This window comes from Mesocricetus auratus, unplaced genomic scaffold (assembly GCF_017639785.1).
Source record: "Mesocricetus auratus isolate SY011 unplaced genomic scaffold, BCM_Maur_2.0 Super-Scaffold_100010, whole genome shotgun sequence".
NCBI lineage: Eukaryota > Metazoa > Chordata > Mammalia > Rodentia > Cricetidae > Mesocricetus > Mesocricetus auratus.
Window position 1 is genome coordinate 65,416,336 of NW_024429194.1, and position 18,502 is coordinate 65,434,837.

Consider the following 18,502-nt stretch of genomic DNA (forward strand, 5'->3'; position numbering starts at 1 on the left):
TCCAACCCCCTATGACCTTTTTTGTTGCCACTCTTAGTTTCTTGGTACCTTTTTTCTTTTTCCTCTTGAACATAGTACCCATTATATATGCATTTTCTCAAGAATCAAGTTTTCATGCCCGGTATATTAAAGTGAATACAGTAGGATGTCTAAAATGGAGTCTCTCTGATAGTCCTAGTACTCAGGAAGTAGGAGCAAGATCATAATCACAGTCACTGTTGGCTACATAGCCAGTTCCAGGCCACCCTGGGTTATGCAGACAAATGTTTCATGGTGACTGTTGAATTAAAATGATTTGTAAAAACTTTTAATTTTATCCAGGCTGTGGTGGCACACACCTTTAATCCCAGCACTCGGGAGGCAGAGGCAGGCAGATCTCCGAGTTTGAGGCCAGCCTGGTCTACAGAGTGAGTTCCAGGACAGCCACAGCTACACAGAGGAAACCCTGTCTTGAAAAACAACAAATTTAACTTTGTGTATAGAAGGGGACACATGTGCCATAGTGCTTGCACTTGTACACATGCATGGAGGTCAAAGGACAATTGTGTGGAACTGTCTCTTTCCTTCCATCTTTACGTGGGTTCCAAGGATTGCCAGACTAGAGCCTCTACCTGCTGACCCATGTTGATCTGTGATCTTGATGTTATCATTAAAAAAAAAAACATTGATTTATTAAGTATTCAGTGTTCTGCCTGCATGTAACCCTGAAGGCCAGAAGAGGGCACCAAGCCAGGCAGTGGTGGTGCACTCCTTTAATCCCAGCACTCAGGAGGCAGAGGCAGGCAGATCTCTGTGAGTTAGAGGCCAGCCTGGTCTACAAGGACAGTCTCCAAGGCCACAGAGAAACCCTGCCTCAAAAAAAAGCAAAAAAGAAGGCACCAGATCTCATTATAGATGGTTGTGAGTCACCATGTGGTTACTGGAATTGAATTCAGGACCTCTGAAAGAGCAGTCAGTGCTCTTAACCACTGAGCAGTCTCTCCAGCCCTTGATGTTAGCATTTTAACTGTTTTCTGGAGTCACAAACTGGCCATCTAGGATGGTAAGTTCTGAGAAATGTAGTCCATGTTCTGACAGTTCCAAATGGCTCTCCTTGAAGCTCTGATCTTGTGGAAGTCAGGCCTCTTATATCACCGTATGTTTGTAAATGAAAAGGTACCAATGATCCAGTTTAGCTGCCATGGCAAGGTTTTGTGCTCTGATTAATCATAACAGCCTAAAGGTTTCCGTAATGAAATATGTGGGGGTAGGTCCATGAGAGAAGCCTTTCTATGATCCAAAAGGCTCAGGTGATGCTGGCTGGTACTGCTTGGCAAGATGTTAGCTTTACAAACTACAGTATGTATCTGGTCTCTCCAGTGCACTGGATGGCTCCGCGGTACACATACAACTGTTGTACCTTGCGTGGTTTGCTTATTGTGGCATTTCCTGTGCTACGTTTCTGGAACCACATCACAGAATCTCTAGGTAAGAAAATGCTGTTTGAAAAGCTTTGCCTAGCAATGTTATTTTAATTTAATTTTGTTTTCTGAGACAGGGTTTCTCTGCGTAGCCCTGACTGGCCTTGAATCCAGAGATCCACCTGCCTCTCCCTCCTGAATGCTGGGATTAGAGGAGTTGAGAGCTGGGAATTGAAATCTGGGTCCTCTGGAAGATCAGTCAGTCCTCTTAATCACCAAACTATCTCCAGCCACTAAACAATGCTATTTCAAAGGACGAAGTAAAACAGAAGTAGTCTAGGTGATAGACCATTTAATACAAAGACTTATAAATGAACTCACTGATCACTGGGAATGATCCAAACCTCCTTTCTAATTATCTAGTTAGGTAATATGTGACTGTGTTATGAAACGCGCAGAACTTACCCACTCTATAAACCAATCTACTGCCTACCTGTTCTTCATCAGCCGTATTTCCCTTTTCAGTTGGGGGTCGTCTGTCTTTGTTGTCTGAGATGTAAGAGTCACAGGAGACGTCATCACCACAGTTTGTGGCAGTGAAGTGGCAGACGGTGTGGTACGGATCTGATAGGTCTGCATATCTCCTGATGCAGCTGTAGAGCCAAAAAAGTGAGTTATTGGTGAAGCGCCCCAGAGAGGACTTGGATATGTCTGTAGGTAAGGAGACACTTACTCTGCACAACCACCTGGTTGCTCGGGACGAGGATTTGCTGTCCATCAGAAGTCTGCGCATACTGGAGGATTGTACCATGTTGAGTATTGCCTGAATTTGTCATGGTTAATGTCTGCAGTCCCTGGACTCCATCTGTGCCTGGACTGGCCAACTGTAAGGCTCCGTTGGGGGCAATGGCAACTAACCAAAGAGAAAGAAAATAGTTATAAGGTTATACAATATACTAATCCCAAGAAGGCCATTAAAAACAAACACTTAAATAGGTTTGAAGGTGGGCATGGTGGCACTCTCCTTTCATTCCTGCACTGGGGAGGCAGAGGCAGGTGGATCTCTGTGAGTTTGAGGCCAGCCTGATCTACAGAGCGAGTTCCAAGACAGCCAGAGTTACACAGAGAATCCCTGTCTTGAATAAACCACAATAAGGAAATAGAGAATAGACTTGAATGCAGTTCTACTAGGTTAAATCAGTCTTGAAAATAGCAATTATCTCCATAAAATTTTATAGGTTAGCTATACTACCCCAGGATTTAGTTTCAAGTTGTGAAATACACAATGAATCATAAATATGGTACATTTTGGAATTCATGGACATTTCATGTTAATTGTTAATTTGTCACAGAAATTTCTGGTGCATTAAAGAGAGCTAATGGCTAAGGATTTCTTCCTTCTCTCTCCTCCCTCCCTCTTCCTTTCTTTCTGAGATACTTATCTCATGTAGCTTAGGCTGTGCTAAGACTCTATACAGCTAAGGAGGCATGTATGTCACCATGCTTGTTCTAATTAATGGCTAACTTTTTTCCCCCTTGAGGGTGGGGGCAAAGAAACACAAACTTCCTAGGGTTTTCTGTGAACCTGGGCATGGTGACACACCTTATGATCATGAGTTCAGGACCACAATAGGCTAGACGGGTATCAAAACAATAGAGAATTAAGAATACCGTGTTTTAGGGGTTAGGGAAATGGCTTAATGAGTAAAGACCTGAGTTCATCTGATGTCTTCACACATCCTGTACACACACACTAACTAAAAATTGAAAACAAAATCGTGTTGGCAGGTAGGCAGCACATTGCCTTTAATCGCAGTATTTGAGAGGCAGGAGCGTGGTGATCTGAGTTCAGAACTTGGTCTAGATAGTCAGTTCCAGGCCAGCCAGGGCTACATGTGATATCCTGTCTCAAAAATAAATAAATAATATACTACTATGAAGTACGCAAACATGTAAGACATTAAAGTTGTTAAAATATTTCCCATACATTTTAAAAGGATTTATTTTTAAGAGGTGTGTATGTAATATATACATCTGTCTGTGCTTATGTGAGTGTAGACACCCTAGGAGTCTCAAAAGGGTATCAGATCCCCTGGAATTGGAGTTGTATCTGTGAGTTCTCAAACATGGGTACTGGGAACCCATCCCAGGTCCTCTGCAAGGAATCGACACATTGTCAACTACTGAGCCCTTTAAAAGTATGTTTGAATAGATACTATTAGTCTATACAAATTTTCTAAAAGAAGGTCAGCCTCACTCATGTTTTCACTTCATTCTATTGCAGACACTGGTTTACATATTACTACTTAGGTGATAAAGAATGTAGCCAGGCACGGTAGTGCATACCTTTAGTCCCAAAACTTGGGAGGCAGAGCCAGGTGGATCTCTGAGGCCAGCCTGGTCTACAGAGCAAGTTCCAAGACAGCTAGGGCAGTGAAAATAAGTCATCAGAAAGCCACTTGTAGACCACAGTATTAGACCTCAGACATTTTCATTGAACTGTACCCATGTTCCTGCCCTCTTAAGTGACACACTTGAGAGGCAGGGCCAAACAGATGCTCTAAAAGTCTCTACCTGAGCTCAACACCTCATACCTGCGCCCTTTCACGTCGAAACTAATGTTTGCCTTCCAGACTCTGGCTGTCAGGAAGCCAGAGCATAGCTGTCTGTGTACAAGAGGGTTATATCTGACATGACTTTTCCCAGGAGCTCCTCCTCAGTTCTACCACAGATTTACACATACCTGAGCACATGACTTCAAAATGCTAATTATTTCAGACAGAGGTTCCTTTTGAAATTATAGTTGTAAATTTCCTCAATATAAAGATATTATAGTCTCACTTCCAAAAAAATCTATAATAGACACTCTCATTACCTGTCCTAATTTATTTACTTGCAGGGTAGAGGTGACTACTCTCCATACCTTGTAGTACCCACTATCTCTGGTGTATACCCTTCCTAGCTTCCTCATATGGACTGATAGTAATATATATATATCAAATATGTGTATGAAATACTCACAGTTGCAGATGAGCATGTTTGGCTATCACACATAAGCAAATAATGTACTTTTTCTGTTTGCAAACTGCCCTGTTCTAGTTTACCATGTGTATTTACCTGTCCTGTTTATTCTAAAGCTTCACTGTTCAATATAGTAGCCACCGGCCTCATGTAGCCACCATATAAAATGAAAGAACTCAGTTCCTTATTCTCACCAGTCCCATCTCAAGTACCAAAAAGCTTGATGTGGCTTAATGGCTACTGTCCTGAATACTGTAAACTTTGCCATCATATATGAAAGTCCTACTGGACAGCCTTAAATACTAGTTTGCATTTGTATTTATTTACACTTACCACTTCAAATATTTGCATAAGCTTTTAAGCAGTTTTTTTCCTTTTCTGCTGCCTTTAACGTCTGTGTTGGGAGTTGCCAGTGAAACAAGTGTATAACGAAGCCAGCGTCAACCTCTGCGCTGTCACCTCTACAACTACTGCTCACAGTCTCTTACATTTCCAAAGAACTCTACAGGGGTGAAGAAACCTTAAGCATGGGGAGTTGGTCTTAAAGACCTGTTCCAGCCAGACGGGAGGCAGAGGCAGGTGGATTTCTGTGATCTGTGAGTTCGAGACCAGCCTGGGCTAGTTCCAGAACAGCTTCCAAAGCCACAGAGAAACCCTGTCTCGAAAAAGGAAAAAAAAAAAGAAAAAAGAAAAAAGAAAAGACTTAGCTGGGCGTTGGTGGCGCACGCCTTTAATCCCAGCATTCGGGAGGCAGAGGCAGGTGGATCTTTGTGAGTTCGAGACCAGCCTGGACTGCCAAGCGAGTTCCAGGACAGCCTCCAAAGCCACAGAGAAAATAAAAAAAAAGAAAAAAGAAAGAAAAAAAGACTTGTTCCACGTCTGGAGAAATTGGCTAAGAATGCTGGCTACACAATCAGGAACATCCGAGTTCAAGAGCCTAGCTCATGTAGTAAGTCAAGCATCCTATGTACACCTCTACTCTAGTTCTCCTGACTTCCTCTTCTGGCCTCTTTGTGTGCACACAGAAGGGCACACACAAATAATCAACCTTAAAAAACAAAATCCACAGAGTTGTACTTAAACAGAGGAACGAGGTTAGCCATGTGACTATCTGCATCTGCATGGGGGATAACAACCTCAAAGACCCTGAAGAATAAAAGCAATAAATAAATAAATAAATAAAAGTGTGGACTGAAGGTACAGAAGGAACGCCTGTGTGGTCAGACTGAAGGCTAACCCAGAAACAGAGTACAGGCCTGGGGTATTATGCTAGGTGTAAAAGCTACAGCAGGAACTGGACCAAGAGTCTTATTTGACAATTTAATTCTCTTAGGGTCTGATGTGGTTTTAGATGGCCTCATTTAATCGAGGCTGACCTGAACCTGCTACATAACCAATAATGATCTTCAACTCCTGAACCTCCTGCTTCTGCCTGCCTCCCAGGTTTGGGATTACAGACTAAAGCTTGAAAAAGAAAATTAAGGTATAAAAAGGAGCCAGGTAACAGATGGACTAGAGGCTCTCTGCAGGGACCCAGGAAGGTGCAGTGCTGAGAGGTTAGGGGCTGAAAGGAGGTCAAACGGGACAGGCATTTTAAGGATGGAAGGTGCCAATATGGTAGGTGGTCAAGCACTTCACTGCTGAGCTACACTTCAACTGCCAAGTACATTTTCAAGTGGTCTTACACATCAACATTTATCCAAACTCCCAAAGTGATAGAAGACTGGCCAGGAAAAGTTTAGAGTAGTGGTGTCACTTCTGAGGTAAGTGGGTGCTAGAGGGGAGGAGCTGGAATCCCTTCCTGACTTCCACCACTAAGATAAACTTAAGGTGTGCCAACAATTGAGAAAGAAAATATGGGGAAATCTAGGAGACGGAAAAGCACAAGTCCAATATCATAAAAGACTGAAAAATACACACACACACACACACACACACACACACACACACACACACACACACACACACACACACACGTTTACTTAGAACCAACTGGGTGTGGTAGCACACAACTTTAATCTCAGACACAGGAGGAGGCAGGTCTGAGTTCCAGGCCTGCTAGAGCCACGTAGAAACCCTGTCTCAAAAACAATAGTACTGAGTTCATCATACCTGTTATCTTTGCTAAGTGTCATTTTAACAAATGAAAGAATCTCATTTCCTAAATTATACTTCCCCAAAGTCGTCATCACTAGTCCCTAGATGGGATTCACACCACAGCAGTAACTTGGTCTCCACACTGACAGCCCAGCATCACTCATGGTGCACGCTACTGTCACAAGTCTCAGTTCTTTTTCTTCCTTAACCTCAAACTGAAAATACACTTTTCATGTTTAATTTTATCACACACGTAACCCAAATATTAATTTCTACCAGCATTAAGGTCACAGACATAAGAGCACTTGATCTTAGTTTGGAGACCAGGGGTGGGGTGGGGGAAGATGTCCTACCTCTAGATCCAGATAAACACAACTCCATTCTTTCAAGTTATATGACATTAGGAATAGTATCTAATTTTTTTCAGGGGCAGGGCAGGAGGGACTGTTTTTGAGTGAGAGACTCACTGCATAGTGGCTGGCCTGGGATTCACTATGGAGCCCTTGCTGGCCTTGAACTTCTGTAACCCACCACACCAGGGGAAACGTTATTTATCTCTTTAAGTCTGTTCTTCACCCATAGTCAACTCCTACCCTTACAGTTATAAGGAAGTGAGACAATGCAGAAAACCACCTCTATTACTAGTCAATCCTCATAAAGCAGGGAACTTTTCCTATAGGCATTTCTTTCCCCAGTTAGTTCTATGTATCTACCATATGGGAATAACTATACATACTGTACTGTCCGCTGCTGGTCTGATAGATGGGGGTTGGAACAGACATAGAAGTGACAGCAGAAATGCCAGGATTTTCTACGTCTCCTTTTCTGGCCCGTATATCTTCAGAAGAGAGGTCTTTCAAAATTTTTCTGTAAAAAGAACAGAACTCTGTTTAATGACTGTGCCCTACAAAGACACTTTCTCCTATCCAACCCAGCCTCCCAAGCGCGGGCATTACACATAGTCACACCGGTTCAGCTTAAAAGTACAGTCATCTAACCAGGTGTGCTGATGCATGCCTTTAGTGTCTGTTTGGCAGGCTGAGGCAGGAGGATTACTTAGATCAGAAGTTTGAAATAAGCAGGGGCTACAAAGTAATGGACTGTCGCAAAGACAGGAAAGAGATTAAGCAAAAGCAGAAGACAGTCCTAATCAGCTCCGTGTGTTTTATCAAATCATCCCATCCCAATTCTCCAGGATCGAGAAACATTCACTCTTTAAACTTGACCAGCTGCTGAGACAGATGAGTCCCCACAATGCAGTCTTTCTAAGAGCTGTCACTAAGAACGGCTTTAAATCTCACAAACTTATTCCCTGTGAATCACCCTCAAGTGACCTTGACTCAGGAATTCTGGAGGCTGCTGTCTGGATGGGACAGACCTCTGAATTTCCCAGCACTCAGCTAGGTCAGTTTAGTTCAACATGGCAGTTAACTCGTGTAACAAGGCACAATTTAAACCCTTCATTGTTCCTGAAGCAGTTTGCTGTAGCTGACCCTGCAAGGACAAGCCTGCTTTGAGACAGAAGTGGAAATCAGGGGGCAGGGTCCTGAAGAAAGGACAGACGGTCTGACACACAACCCTATAAACCAATCTTATCCTAGATCTACATACAAGGACAGAGAAGCCACCATTTGTCCCAAAAAAAGAGCTGCCAGCAAAAACTCCAAAAGGAGAGAACATAAGGAAACCTTTCCAGACACCCCAAGATACTACCTTGGAAAAAAGAGCCCAACACAAGGATAGCATGGCTGCTGGGATTCCTGGAAAACTACTCAAGTGAGTAAGTTACAAGCAAGGAAATCAAGTAGCTTTCTCACTCATCCATAAAGAGGACTAGCCCGAAGAGAAAAGTGTTCCTTATGAGAACTCTGTACCCCCAGCTGTTCTGGATCTCACTCTGTAGACCAGCCTGGCCTCCACTCACAGAGATCCACCTGCCTCTGCCTCCTGAGTGCCAGGACTAAAGGCGTGTGCCACCACTGTCTGGCCTCTTTTTTTTTTTTTTGAGTGCACAAGTACACATAAAATTAGGTGTGTAGGGCTCAATAAACAACTGTTGAATTTTTTAAAATTACAACTATCGAGCTGAGCTTAGCGGTGCACACTTTTAATCCCTGAGGTGGGTGGAGGCATCGGATCTCTGAGTTCCAGGCCAGCCAGAGATACACAGTAAGACCCTGTCTCAAAAAACTAAATAAACAAATAAAATAGCACAACTCTCCCTCTCTACTAGAGACCCAAACCATAGTGTTAAGAAGTCTTAGGGGGCCTGAAGAGAAGAAGGCTCAGTGGTTAAGAGCACTGGCTGTTCTTCCAGGGGACCTGGGTTCAATTCCCAGCACCCACATGGCAGTTCACAACTGTCTGTAACTCTAGTTCCAGGGAATCCAACACCCTCACACAGATGTACATGCAGCAGAACATCAATGCACATAAAAATAAATCATTAAAAAGAAAAAAGCCAGGAGGTGATGGTGCACACCTTTAATCCCAGCATCCAGGAGGCAGAGGTAGGTGGATCTCTGTGAGTTTGAGGCCAGCCTGCTCTACGGAGCGAGTTCCAGGACAGTCAGGGCTGCTACACAGAGAAACCCTGTCTCAAAAAAACCAAACTAAGCCAGTTACTGCAGCTGGAGAGATAGTTTAGTGGTTAAGAGTACTTTTACAGAGGACCTGAGTTGGGTTTTCAACACCCATACCAGGCAGCTCACAACTCCCTCCCTTAATTCCAGGTTCAGGGCATTTGATGACCTCCTCCAGCCTGTGAGCACTGCTCTCATGTGCATATACCCTAACACATACACATAATTAAGAATAATAAAGCAAATCCTTTAAACCTGTACAAAGTTAATATGTCTGTCCTTGAACTGTTGATTCAATGGAGTCCAAATTCCTCATGAGACTACAAGTCCCATGACTACTAGCTCCTGACCACCTTTTTAATAGACTTCTTCCTCTAACACCTTCACCTCCCAGGCCCTAAAACAGGCAGACCTGCTCTCCTTCCTCCTCTCTACCCTGGATTATGCTGCTGTTAGCTGAAGGAGCTCTTCTGCTGCCTTATAAACTCTACCTGCTTCGTTCTTACGAAGATCCAGTTAGTGTTGCCTCGGTTCACACCTAGTGACTCTTTCCCATTTATTCTTCAGACAGACTGACCCCGTGCCTGCTCCTCTCACACTACCTGAAATCATACTACACAGTTTACATGCTTCATCATCTTCTGTCCCTGGTTCCTCCTACCACATAGCCTCCAGCTTTGGTCAATGCTACCATGGAATTGTCACAAATTCACTCACTCCAAATATAGCCCTACTCCTATCCATATGAAATTCAGACAATTCCAAAGGCCTGTTAGTTAGTTGCACTACTTACAGATCCCCATTCATGGAGCAAGTAATTACTTGGCATCTACTAAAGGATGGTGACTCTGCTAGGACCTGACATCACAGAAAAATATGGCCACCCGCTTCAAATGGAATTTCTATGGGGCTAGAAAGATTACTGTTCTAGCAGAAGACCCAGGTTCGGTTCCCACTTCCCAGCACTCATATGGCAGCTCACAACCACCTGTAACTCCAGTTCCAGGGAATCAAACACCCTCTTCTAGTCTCACGAATACACATGCCACACACAAACACGCAGGCAAACACCATAAACAACTCTAAAGGCACATACTGATATACATGCTAACAAGTACTAAAGGAGTCACAACAAAGATCTTACTGTCTCAGGAAGTCAGGAAAAGTTAAGTAGAAGCTTCTGGTAAGCACATACAGGAGTTAGGTATGCGGAGTGTAGCAGTGTGTGGAGCATAGAGGTATTTTAGAAGAAAAAGCATACAAAACAGCTGAATCCTGAATTTGGCTGTCCTGTTTTTATGAGAGTTACAACTACCAGCAGAACCCAGTGACATGTGCTTTTAATCCCAGCACTTGGGAGGAGAGGGAAAGGGAATCTCTGAGTTCGAGGACAGTCTGATCTACACAGAAAAACCATGTATCAAAAACAACAAACCATTTTAAGTCTCAGTTCTTTAGCTGCTTCCAGCCTACCTCTCTTAACATCTGTGACTTTGCTTAACCATGCTGGCACTCTACAGATTCTCACAGGACTAACTGAACACATTTGATAACGAAGTACCAACCTGTAAGACGGACGCCGGGCCAGGATCCCGTGAGCTTTCTGTGAGGAGCCTATGCTGTCAGATGAGTCCTGAGACTCCTCACTTTCTGACAAAGATGACACCTAAAAATCAGAACTGATTTTAATATATATGCTGAAGAATACAGATGGGGAAAAAATAGTTTTCAACTTTCAAAGAAATGATCCGTCTTCTGTCACCCAAATGCACTGCACATTACTCCAAAAGAAGGGGGAGCAGTTAAACAAAATTGTATGACACACACCTCTAACCCCAGCACTCGGGAGGCAGAGGCAGGTGGGTTTCTTGAGTTGGAAACTAGCCTGGTCTACAGAGTGAATTCTGGGACAGAGAAACTCTGTCTGGAGAAACCAAAAAAGAACATACAACACAGTAGCCCAGAACTAACATTAACGCTTATATCTCAAGTAAAATGACACTAATTGGGGGCTGGAGAGATGGCTCAGCAGTTAAGAACACTGGCTGCTCTTCTAGAGGTTGGAAGTTCAATTCCCAACATGTAGACAAAGCATTCACGCACATAAAATATATACATACACCTTTAAATGATACTGCTAAAAAGACACTTCTGATCTCACCCTGCACCGTATTTAGACATGCTAAGGAGACTGCTGAATCTGAGCCTACTGATCAAGTTCTGTGCGAGACAAAGCACGTGGAAGGCTGGAGACTAAACTGTTTTAGGGATGACAAGCTTGTACTGTTCTTCCAGAGGACCAGAATTCAGTTCCTAGCAGCCACACTTTGCTGCTTCAGGAGCATCGAATGCCTCTGGCCTCCACAGGCACCTGCACACATGTACAGGTACTCACAAACAAATACACATGATTAAGAATAATCAAAGTGAATATTTGAAATTTGGAAGGCAAAGCTCTTTGGAGTCCTTAAAGCCTTAAAATTAAACAGGCAATCACACTTAAGTCAAGAGTACTTTAACATTAATAGACTAATAATAATAAGAGATCAGCCAGGCATTGGTGGTGCACGCCTTTAATCCCAGCACTCGGGAGGCAGAGGCAGGCAGATCTCTGTGAGTTCGAGGCCAGCCTGGTCTACAAAGTGAGTTCCAGGACAGCCTCCAAAGCCACAGAGAAACCCTGTCTCGAAAAACCAAAAAAAAAAAAAAAAAAAAAAAAAAGAAGAGATCAAAAAGCGAGACTGAAGAGGAAAACGGAGCCACAGGAGCTGCCCTGGAACAACTACTGAAGGCAGTGCAGTGAGGAACAACCACGAGGACAGAGAAGAGACGGAGGTGACAGGTCGTGCTAATACAAACACATGCAATTTCAGCAACTGTAGCGGTCAGTATCAGCGCTGTCTCATCTCATGATTAAATGAGCCAGTATATGTAAGGCACTTTATGTGGCGGACACAGGAAATATTAACCACTCTTAAACATTTTAAAACAAACTTTAAGTAGAGACAGGGTTTCTCTGTGTAGCCCAGGCTGTCCTCAAACTCACAGAGATCCTCTTGCCTCTGCCTCCAAATGCTGGGATAAAAAGCGTGCGCCACTATGTTTAACTCTTAAAATGAATAAAATATCTGACACCTGACTTCATTTTCATTTTTAAACATAAAATAATTCAAACAGGCTCCAGAAAGTGAGAGTCAGCCCTCTATCTAAACTTCCCTTAGACCATCATGGAGACCAAGCTCTTCTGGAGAAGCTTGTCTCACACTTAACAGCTCATTCCTGTGACCCCAGATGTTGTGGCCAGTCTGGGCTAAATAGTGAGAGACCTGTCTCAAAAAAGATAGCAAACCCTCAGAATTCTGAGTTCACAACACCCTTTATATCTCACAGCAAATCTGTATCTGACAGGAAAAAAGTTAGTGACACTCAGATAATGAGAGCTTTCACTGATCCAGTTATCACAGATGCTCCCCCCACCATGGGGTCTCACTAGATAGCCCTGGCTGTCTTGGAACTCACTTCAAAGTCACAGAGATCTGCCTGCTTCTGCTGGGACTAAAGGCCACTCTGACAGGCCTGATGTCCTGTTTCTAATGTAAACCTTAGCTACCTTTTCAGTTTGCCCCTGAGTTTACTTCAGGCCTCTCACTAAACCCCCGAGGACAGTAACTTCTACAGTAAACATTCCTCTTGGTAATCCTGCCAGCAAACAGTCTCAAGTCTATGCAGCTGTCCTCTTTCATACAGAAGAACAAACAAGCCACACAGCAGCCTTGTGTCACACAGTTGGGGTTCCAGCACTCCAGAGTTTGAAGTCGCCTGGCTAAAAAAACAAAACAAAACACTAATCTGACAACACTGCCAGTCACTGTGTACTCAGGAGGAAAAGACTGACACTTTCCTTCCCAGAAGCCTCCTGGGACAATGACACTGGATCTGAGGTACCCTGCCATTCCTTGTAGCCGGAATGCAGAGAGGACAGAGAGAACACAGAAGAGCTCTCTCTCAGGAAGAGCTGGTAAGAAGGGAGGTGGAGAGGTTTGGACTTCAGATACAACACCTGGATCTTCCCTTAGGAAGAGGTACCTCCTGATGCTGGGAGAGTTGGGGTTTCTTTCACAAATGGTACCACTGGGATAAAGGGATCTTTGCAAAGTTTCTTTTTTAACCAGGCAGAGTGACACAGGCCTGTAATCCCAACACCCAGAAAACTCACACAAAATTTCAGGTCTTAGGCCAGCCTATGCTACACAATGTCTACAGAACAAAACAAGACCTTTTCATTTCCTTAACTTCTAAACCATATACAAGCTGTCTTCTTTCTTCACTGCAGTATATTTGCCTCATCTGGCCTGCAGACTACCTTCTAGTTGCTAGTGCTGTAACTATGAGGATGTGTAAACCTTAGGGTATACAATCCCCATATTCAGAGCAACCTGATTTCTGTCTGCACACGAAGACGAGGCTGTCTGGCTGACCCCTGAAGCTGGACTTGCACTCCAGGAAGAGGAATGACTGTCAGTGGCACGGAAGTTCTGACAGCTAAGAACAAGTGAAACTTCCCAAGGAAACATTAGTGCGTCTATGCACGCACGCACGCACGCACGCACAGCTGAGCTCTCAGCACTGACACATGTAGGGTTGAGAGTCCACACTGGTGGCAGTGTCAGTACCGCACTGGAGCAAGGGAAGAAGGCATCAGCTTTAGCTGGGTCCTAAAGGAAAAATACTCCCAGTGTCTGGAGAAAGGGCTAGGTGGAAAGGTAAAGACAGAAAGGATTTCCAAGTCAAGGAACTGACAGGGCAAACACAGAAACCCTGCCGCCACATCCTCTGCCCCCAACACGGGGCCTAGCAAGCACTCCACCACAGCACTAAATCCCCAAACCATGCCATGTCCCTGGCCCAAAATGCCATCTCTCCAACCTTACTATCTAGCATGTAGAGTCTAGCAAAAGGCTTCCTGATAAAAGAGCAAGGACCTAGGGGCTGGAGGGATGGCTCAGTGGTTCAATTCCCATCCCCCACACGACAGCTCACAACTGCCTGTAACTCTAGTTCCAGGGGATCCAACACCCTCACAGACAATACAAGTAGGCAAAACAGCAGCGCACATGAAATTAAAAAAAAAAAAAAACAAAGACCTAGTAATCACTGTCCCCTCCCTTAAGAATCACCCAAAAGGGTCTTGTCAATAACTTGGATAGGAAAGTAACCTCCCACCCCTCCCCTCAAAAATCCATGTATTCTAGGTGCTTCAGAACAAGTATAAAACCTTCTTAAAATGTAGATAGGCACACTGGTCTCATTGAATGTATAGTTCAGCATACCATAATAAAATATCTACTTTCAACATATGTGTCTCACCTGAATTCTTGTAATGGAGACCCAAAAGCCAGGAAGCCAGAGTAAGACTCTGGTGACAGTTACTAACTAGCTAGTCACATGCTCCTATCATGTATGTGAAATGTGGCTACTGTGTTTCTTTTTGTTTTTGCTAGCCCTGGCTGTTCAGACCAGGATCATCTCAAATTCAGAGATCAACCTATCTCTGCCTCCCAAGTGCTGTGATTAAAGATATGTGCACCACTATGTACAGCTTGAGGGAATAACTTTATTTAACTAAATTAAAACTGATGAACATGCATACTACTAGCTATATACCCAAAAATGCAATCCTAGCGGGGTGATGATGGCGCACACCTCTAATCTCAGCACTTGGTAGGCAGAGGCAGGCAGATCTCTGTGAGTTTGAGGCCAGCCTGGTCTACAGAGCAAATTCCAGGACAGCCAGCGGGGGGCTAACACAGAGAAAACTAGTCTTGAACCACTCCCTCCCAATGAAAGAAAAATGCAATCCTATCCTGATACCTGTCAAGCCTCTAACTTCTCAGAACAAAGATTTGTTAGTTAATATACTATAATTTGTTATAATATTGTTTTTACTGGGTTCTTAATGTATCAAAGTCATTAAATCAACACATGAAGGAATATTTACTAAACGGGACACTGAAAAGTCAGCCTAAAAGGCTGAGGGTGTGGTGGCACACACCTTTAGTCCCAGGCAGAGGCAGGTGGATCTCTGTGAGTTTCAGGTTGACAAGGCTACAAAGTTAAGACCTTGCCTTAAAAACAAAACAAAAAGAGAGGTCTTCCTGTCCTTCACTTCATGCTTCCTGAGTCTGCATGGGAAGATTTAAAGTCAAGACAGCTCTGTGGGCACCTATGGTATGCCCCATCTAAATGGTACACAAGACAGGAGATGCTAACTTCAGTTTGATGTCCTAACATTGGGTCTAGTTCACCCCACTCTAGTCTTCCTTTATTATGTCTAGTATTGTTTATTTTTTAGACAGGGTCTCAGTATGTAGTGTGGCTGCCCAGGAACCTGCTTTGTAGACCAGGCTGGCCTTGAACTTGTGCATGCCTAATGCCCTCAGAGGTCAGAAGAAGGTGTCAGGTTCTCTGGGCTGGAGTTATACATAGTTGTGTAGGAGCTGGGAACCAAATCTCAAACCTCTACAAGAGCAGCTAGTGCTCTTAACCACTAACCTATCTCCCAAGTCATAGAATATCTTTCTTTGTAAGTGCTTTAACATTTTTATGTTCATCTAATTTCCTTTATGTACATTTTCCATATATATATTGAGACAGGGTTTCTCTGTATAGCCCTGGTTGTCTTGGGACTCACTCTGTACACCAAGCTGGCCTCGAACTCACAGAGATCTGTCTGCCTTCATTTCTGAGTGCTGGGATTAACAGCTGCGGTCTGTTTTCTGTGGACTGAGCCCATCAAAGAGCGAAGCGTGTGGGGGAAACAGCTACATAGATGACACAAAAGTTAAAAGAAATTAGCTGTTATTGGAAATGACTCAAGTTTGGTTGTTAGCACCCACTTTAGGCATCTCCTAACTTCCTGTGACATCCTTCCCAACCCTGAGGGTACCTGCACTAACACACTAACACACACACACACTCTCTCACACTCACACTATTCACCATCAAAAGAGGCAGGGCAGCGGTGGCTCATTTTTTTACTCTCAGCACTCAGGAGGATCTTGGTGAGTTTCAGGTCAGCCTGATCTACCAAGTGAATTCCAGGACAGGGGGGGGCAGGAACACTGGATGCTCTTCCAGAGGTCCTGAGTTCAATTCCCAGCAACATGGCTCACAACCATCTATAATGAGATCCGATGCCCTCTTATAGCATGCATCCATGTAGACAGAACACTGTACACATAATAAATCTTTAAAAAAAGGAGGGAGAGGAGTAGGGAGGATGGAAAGAGAAAAGCTAAGTCTACAGAGTATAAAAAAACTGAGGTGAAAAATGAAGGCACAGAAATCACATTCAATGAAATTACAACACAACATTTACCAAGCTCAGGCAAAAAACATGCAAGCACAGAAGGGGGTTAGAGTCACAGACAGACAGAACTAGAAAAGTTTAAATGGCCAGACTTGAGAACAAAGAAACAACATCAAGATATCTAAGAGCAAAACATCAGCTCACAAAAGAAAACCTACATGCCAGGTTGGTGGCGCACGTCTTTAATCCCAGCACTCGGGAGGCAGAGGCAGGCGGATCTCTGTGAGTTTGAGGCCAGCCTAGTCTATAGAGCGAGTCCCAGGACAGCCTCCAAGACAATACAGAGAAACCCTGTCTCGAAAACCCAAAAAAAAAAACAAAACAAAAAAAACAAAAACAAAAACAAAAAAAACCTACATTAGTTTCTGCAGAAACACAGTCCATAAACTGTTGAGGGAATTCTGGGGGCTGGAGAGATGACTCAGAGGTTAAGAGCTCTGGCTGCTCTCACAGAGGTCCTGAGTTCAATTCCCAGCAACCACATGGTGGCTCACAACCATCTGAAATGAGATCTGGTGCCCTCTTCCAGCCTGCAAGCATACATGCAGACAGAATACTGCATACACAAATAAATAATTAAATCTTAAAAAAACAACAAAAATAGGCCGTACAGTAGTGGTGGTGCATGCCTTTAATATCTCAGCACTCAGGAGGGAAAGGCAGGTGGATCTCTCTGAGTTTCGAGACCAGCCTGGTCTACTGAGCAAGTCCCACAACGGGCTCCAAAACAATACAGAGAAACCCTACCTCAAAAAACAAAACAAAAAACTGTCGCGAGAATTCTGTCACTGCTCTGCTGACCAACTGTGAGGGGTGGTTTGGCCCAAGTGGCAGAGTTTGATGAAAGAGGAGGTACAAGCTCTCTTGCAAGGTGGAGCTAGTCCCATCCCCTTTGGGAACGAGGTGGCACAGGCAGTAGCGGAGAGCTGTACCCCAAGCTGATGACATGGCCAGGGTTCTTCTTTCTGCCTTGTAATTATTGTGCATGAATTTTGACTTTAAAAAAAAGGTAATGCTTCCATGCTTCCTCTGACTTCCATCTATGTCAATAAACCATGAAATAATACATGCCAAACCCTCAAAGTAAATAATGGCCAACCAAGATTATTATCCAAGATTATGATATACAACAAAATTATCTTTTAAAATTGAAGAAGAGGAGGCTGGAGATATTGCTCAGAAGAGCACTGGCTGCTCTCCCAGAGGACCCGGGTTGATTATCCAGCACCCACATTGAGCAGCTCACAGCTGCCTACAACTCCAGTCTCAGGGCCCCATGCCTGCCGCACTTCTGAAAGCACCTGTACATACGTGGTAGACTCTCACACAGACATAAGACACAAGCCATGGAAGCAAGAGGAGGCCGTGCTGCTGGGAAATCCCTCAGCAGTTCAGAACACTTACGAAGCTTCAGTTCAGCTCCCAGAACCCACTGCAGCTCACAACCCACCCCATATTAGCTCCAGTTCCAGGAGGTCTGATGGCATTCTGGCTCAGATGGTAGTCAGGGCAGTTTATCCTTTTCCATCAAATCCAAATCATCAGGCTTGAATAGCAAAGAACTTTTACTGGCTGAGCCAACTCTACGGCCTGATCTTATTCTTAAAGACCTTAACAACTCCACCAGAAGACTCTTACATCAGACACACTTTCTGCAAAGTAGCAGAATGCAAAACTGACACAAAATCAGTAACTGCTGTATACACTAGTAACTAACATGCAAAGAAAGAACAACTCATTTCACAATAGCTTCAAACAACTCATTTCACAATAGCTTCAAATGATAAATAAATAAAAGACCTAGGAATGACTCTAACTCGGGAGAACGATGTAAACTTTAAAAGATAAAGACAACATCTTCTGCCATGGATCTGCAGAGCTAACAATGTGCAAATTTTATACTACCAAAAGCAATCTGGAAGTCAGTGACATTCCTCACAGAAACAGAAGATCTGCCACTTACACAATATAAAAACGGATGCAGCCAGTGTGGAGGTTTCTCAAAAAACTAAAAATAAAACTACCATATGACC

General features: G+C 43.7%; 1 protein-coding gene across 6 annotated transcripts in view; it reads right to left on the bottom strand.

Annotated features, from left to right (window-relative positions):
* The window catches only part of Atf1 (activating transcription factor 1), a 40,188-nt gene that overhangs the window by 12,520 nt on the left and 9,166 nt on the right, over positions 1–18,502 (bottom strand). For 5 of the 6 annotated variants that reach the window (XM_040753813.1, XM_013111369.3, XM_021225554.2 and 2 more), the window contains 4 exons: positions 10,666–10,766; positions 7,255–7,385; positions 2,134–2,313; positions 1,894–2,053 (listed from right to left, as the gene is read on the bottom strand). In XM_040753813.1, coding sequence (XP_040609747.1) covers positions 1,894–2,053; positions 2,134–2,313; positions 7,255–7,385; positions 10,666–10,766 — 572 coding nt within the window. The remainder of the gene's footprint in view (positions 1–1,893; positions 2,054–2,133; positions 2,314–7,254; positions 7,386–10,665; positions 10,767–18,502) is intronic. The other variant, XM_021225553.2, reaches the window with a different exon arrangement.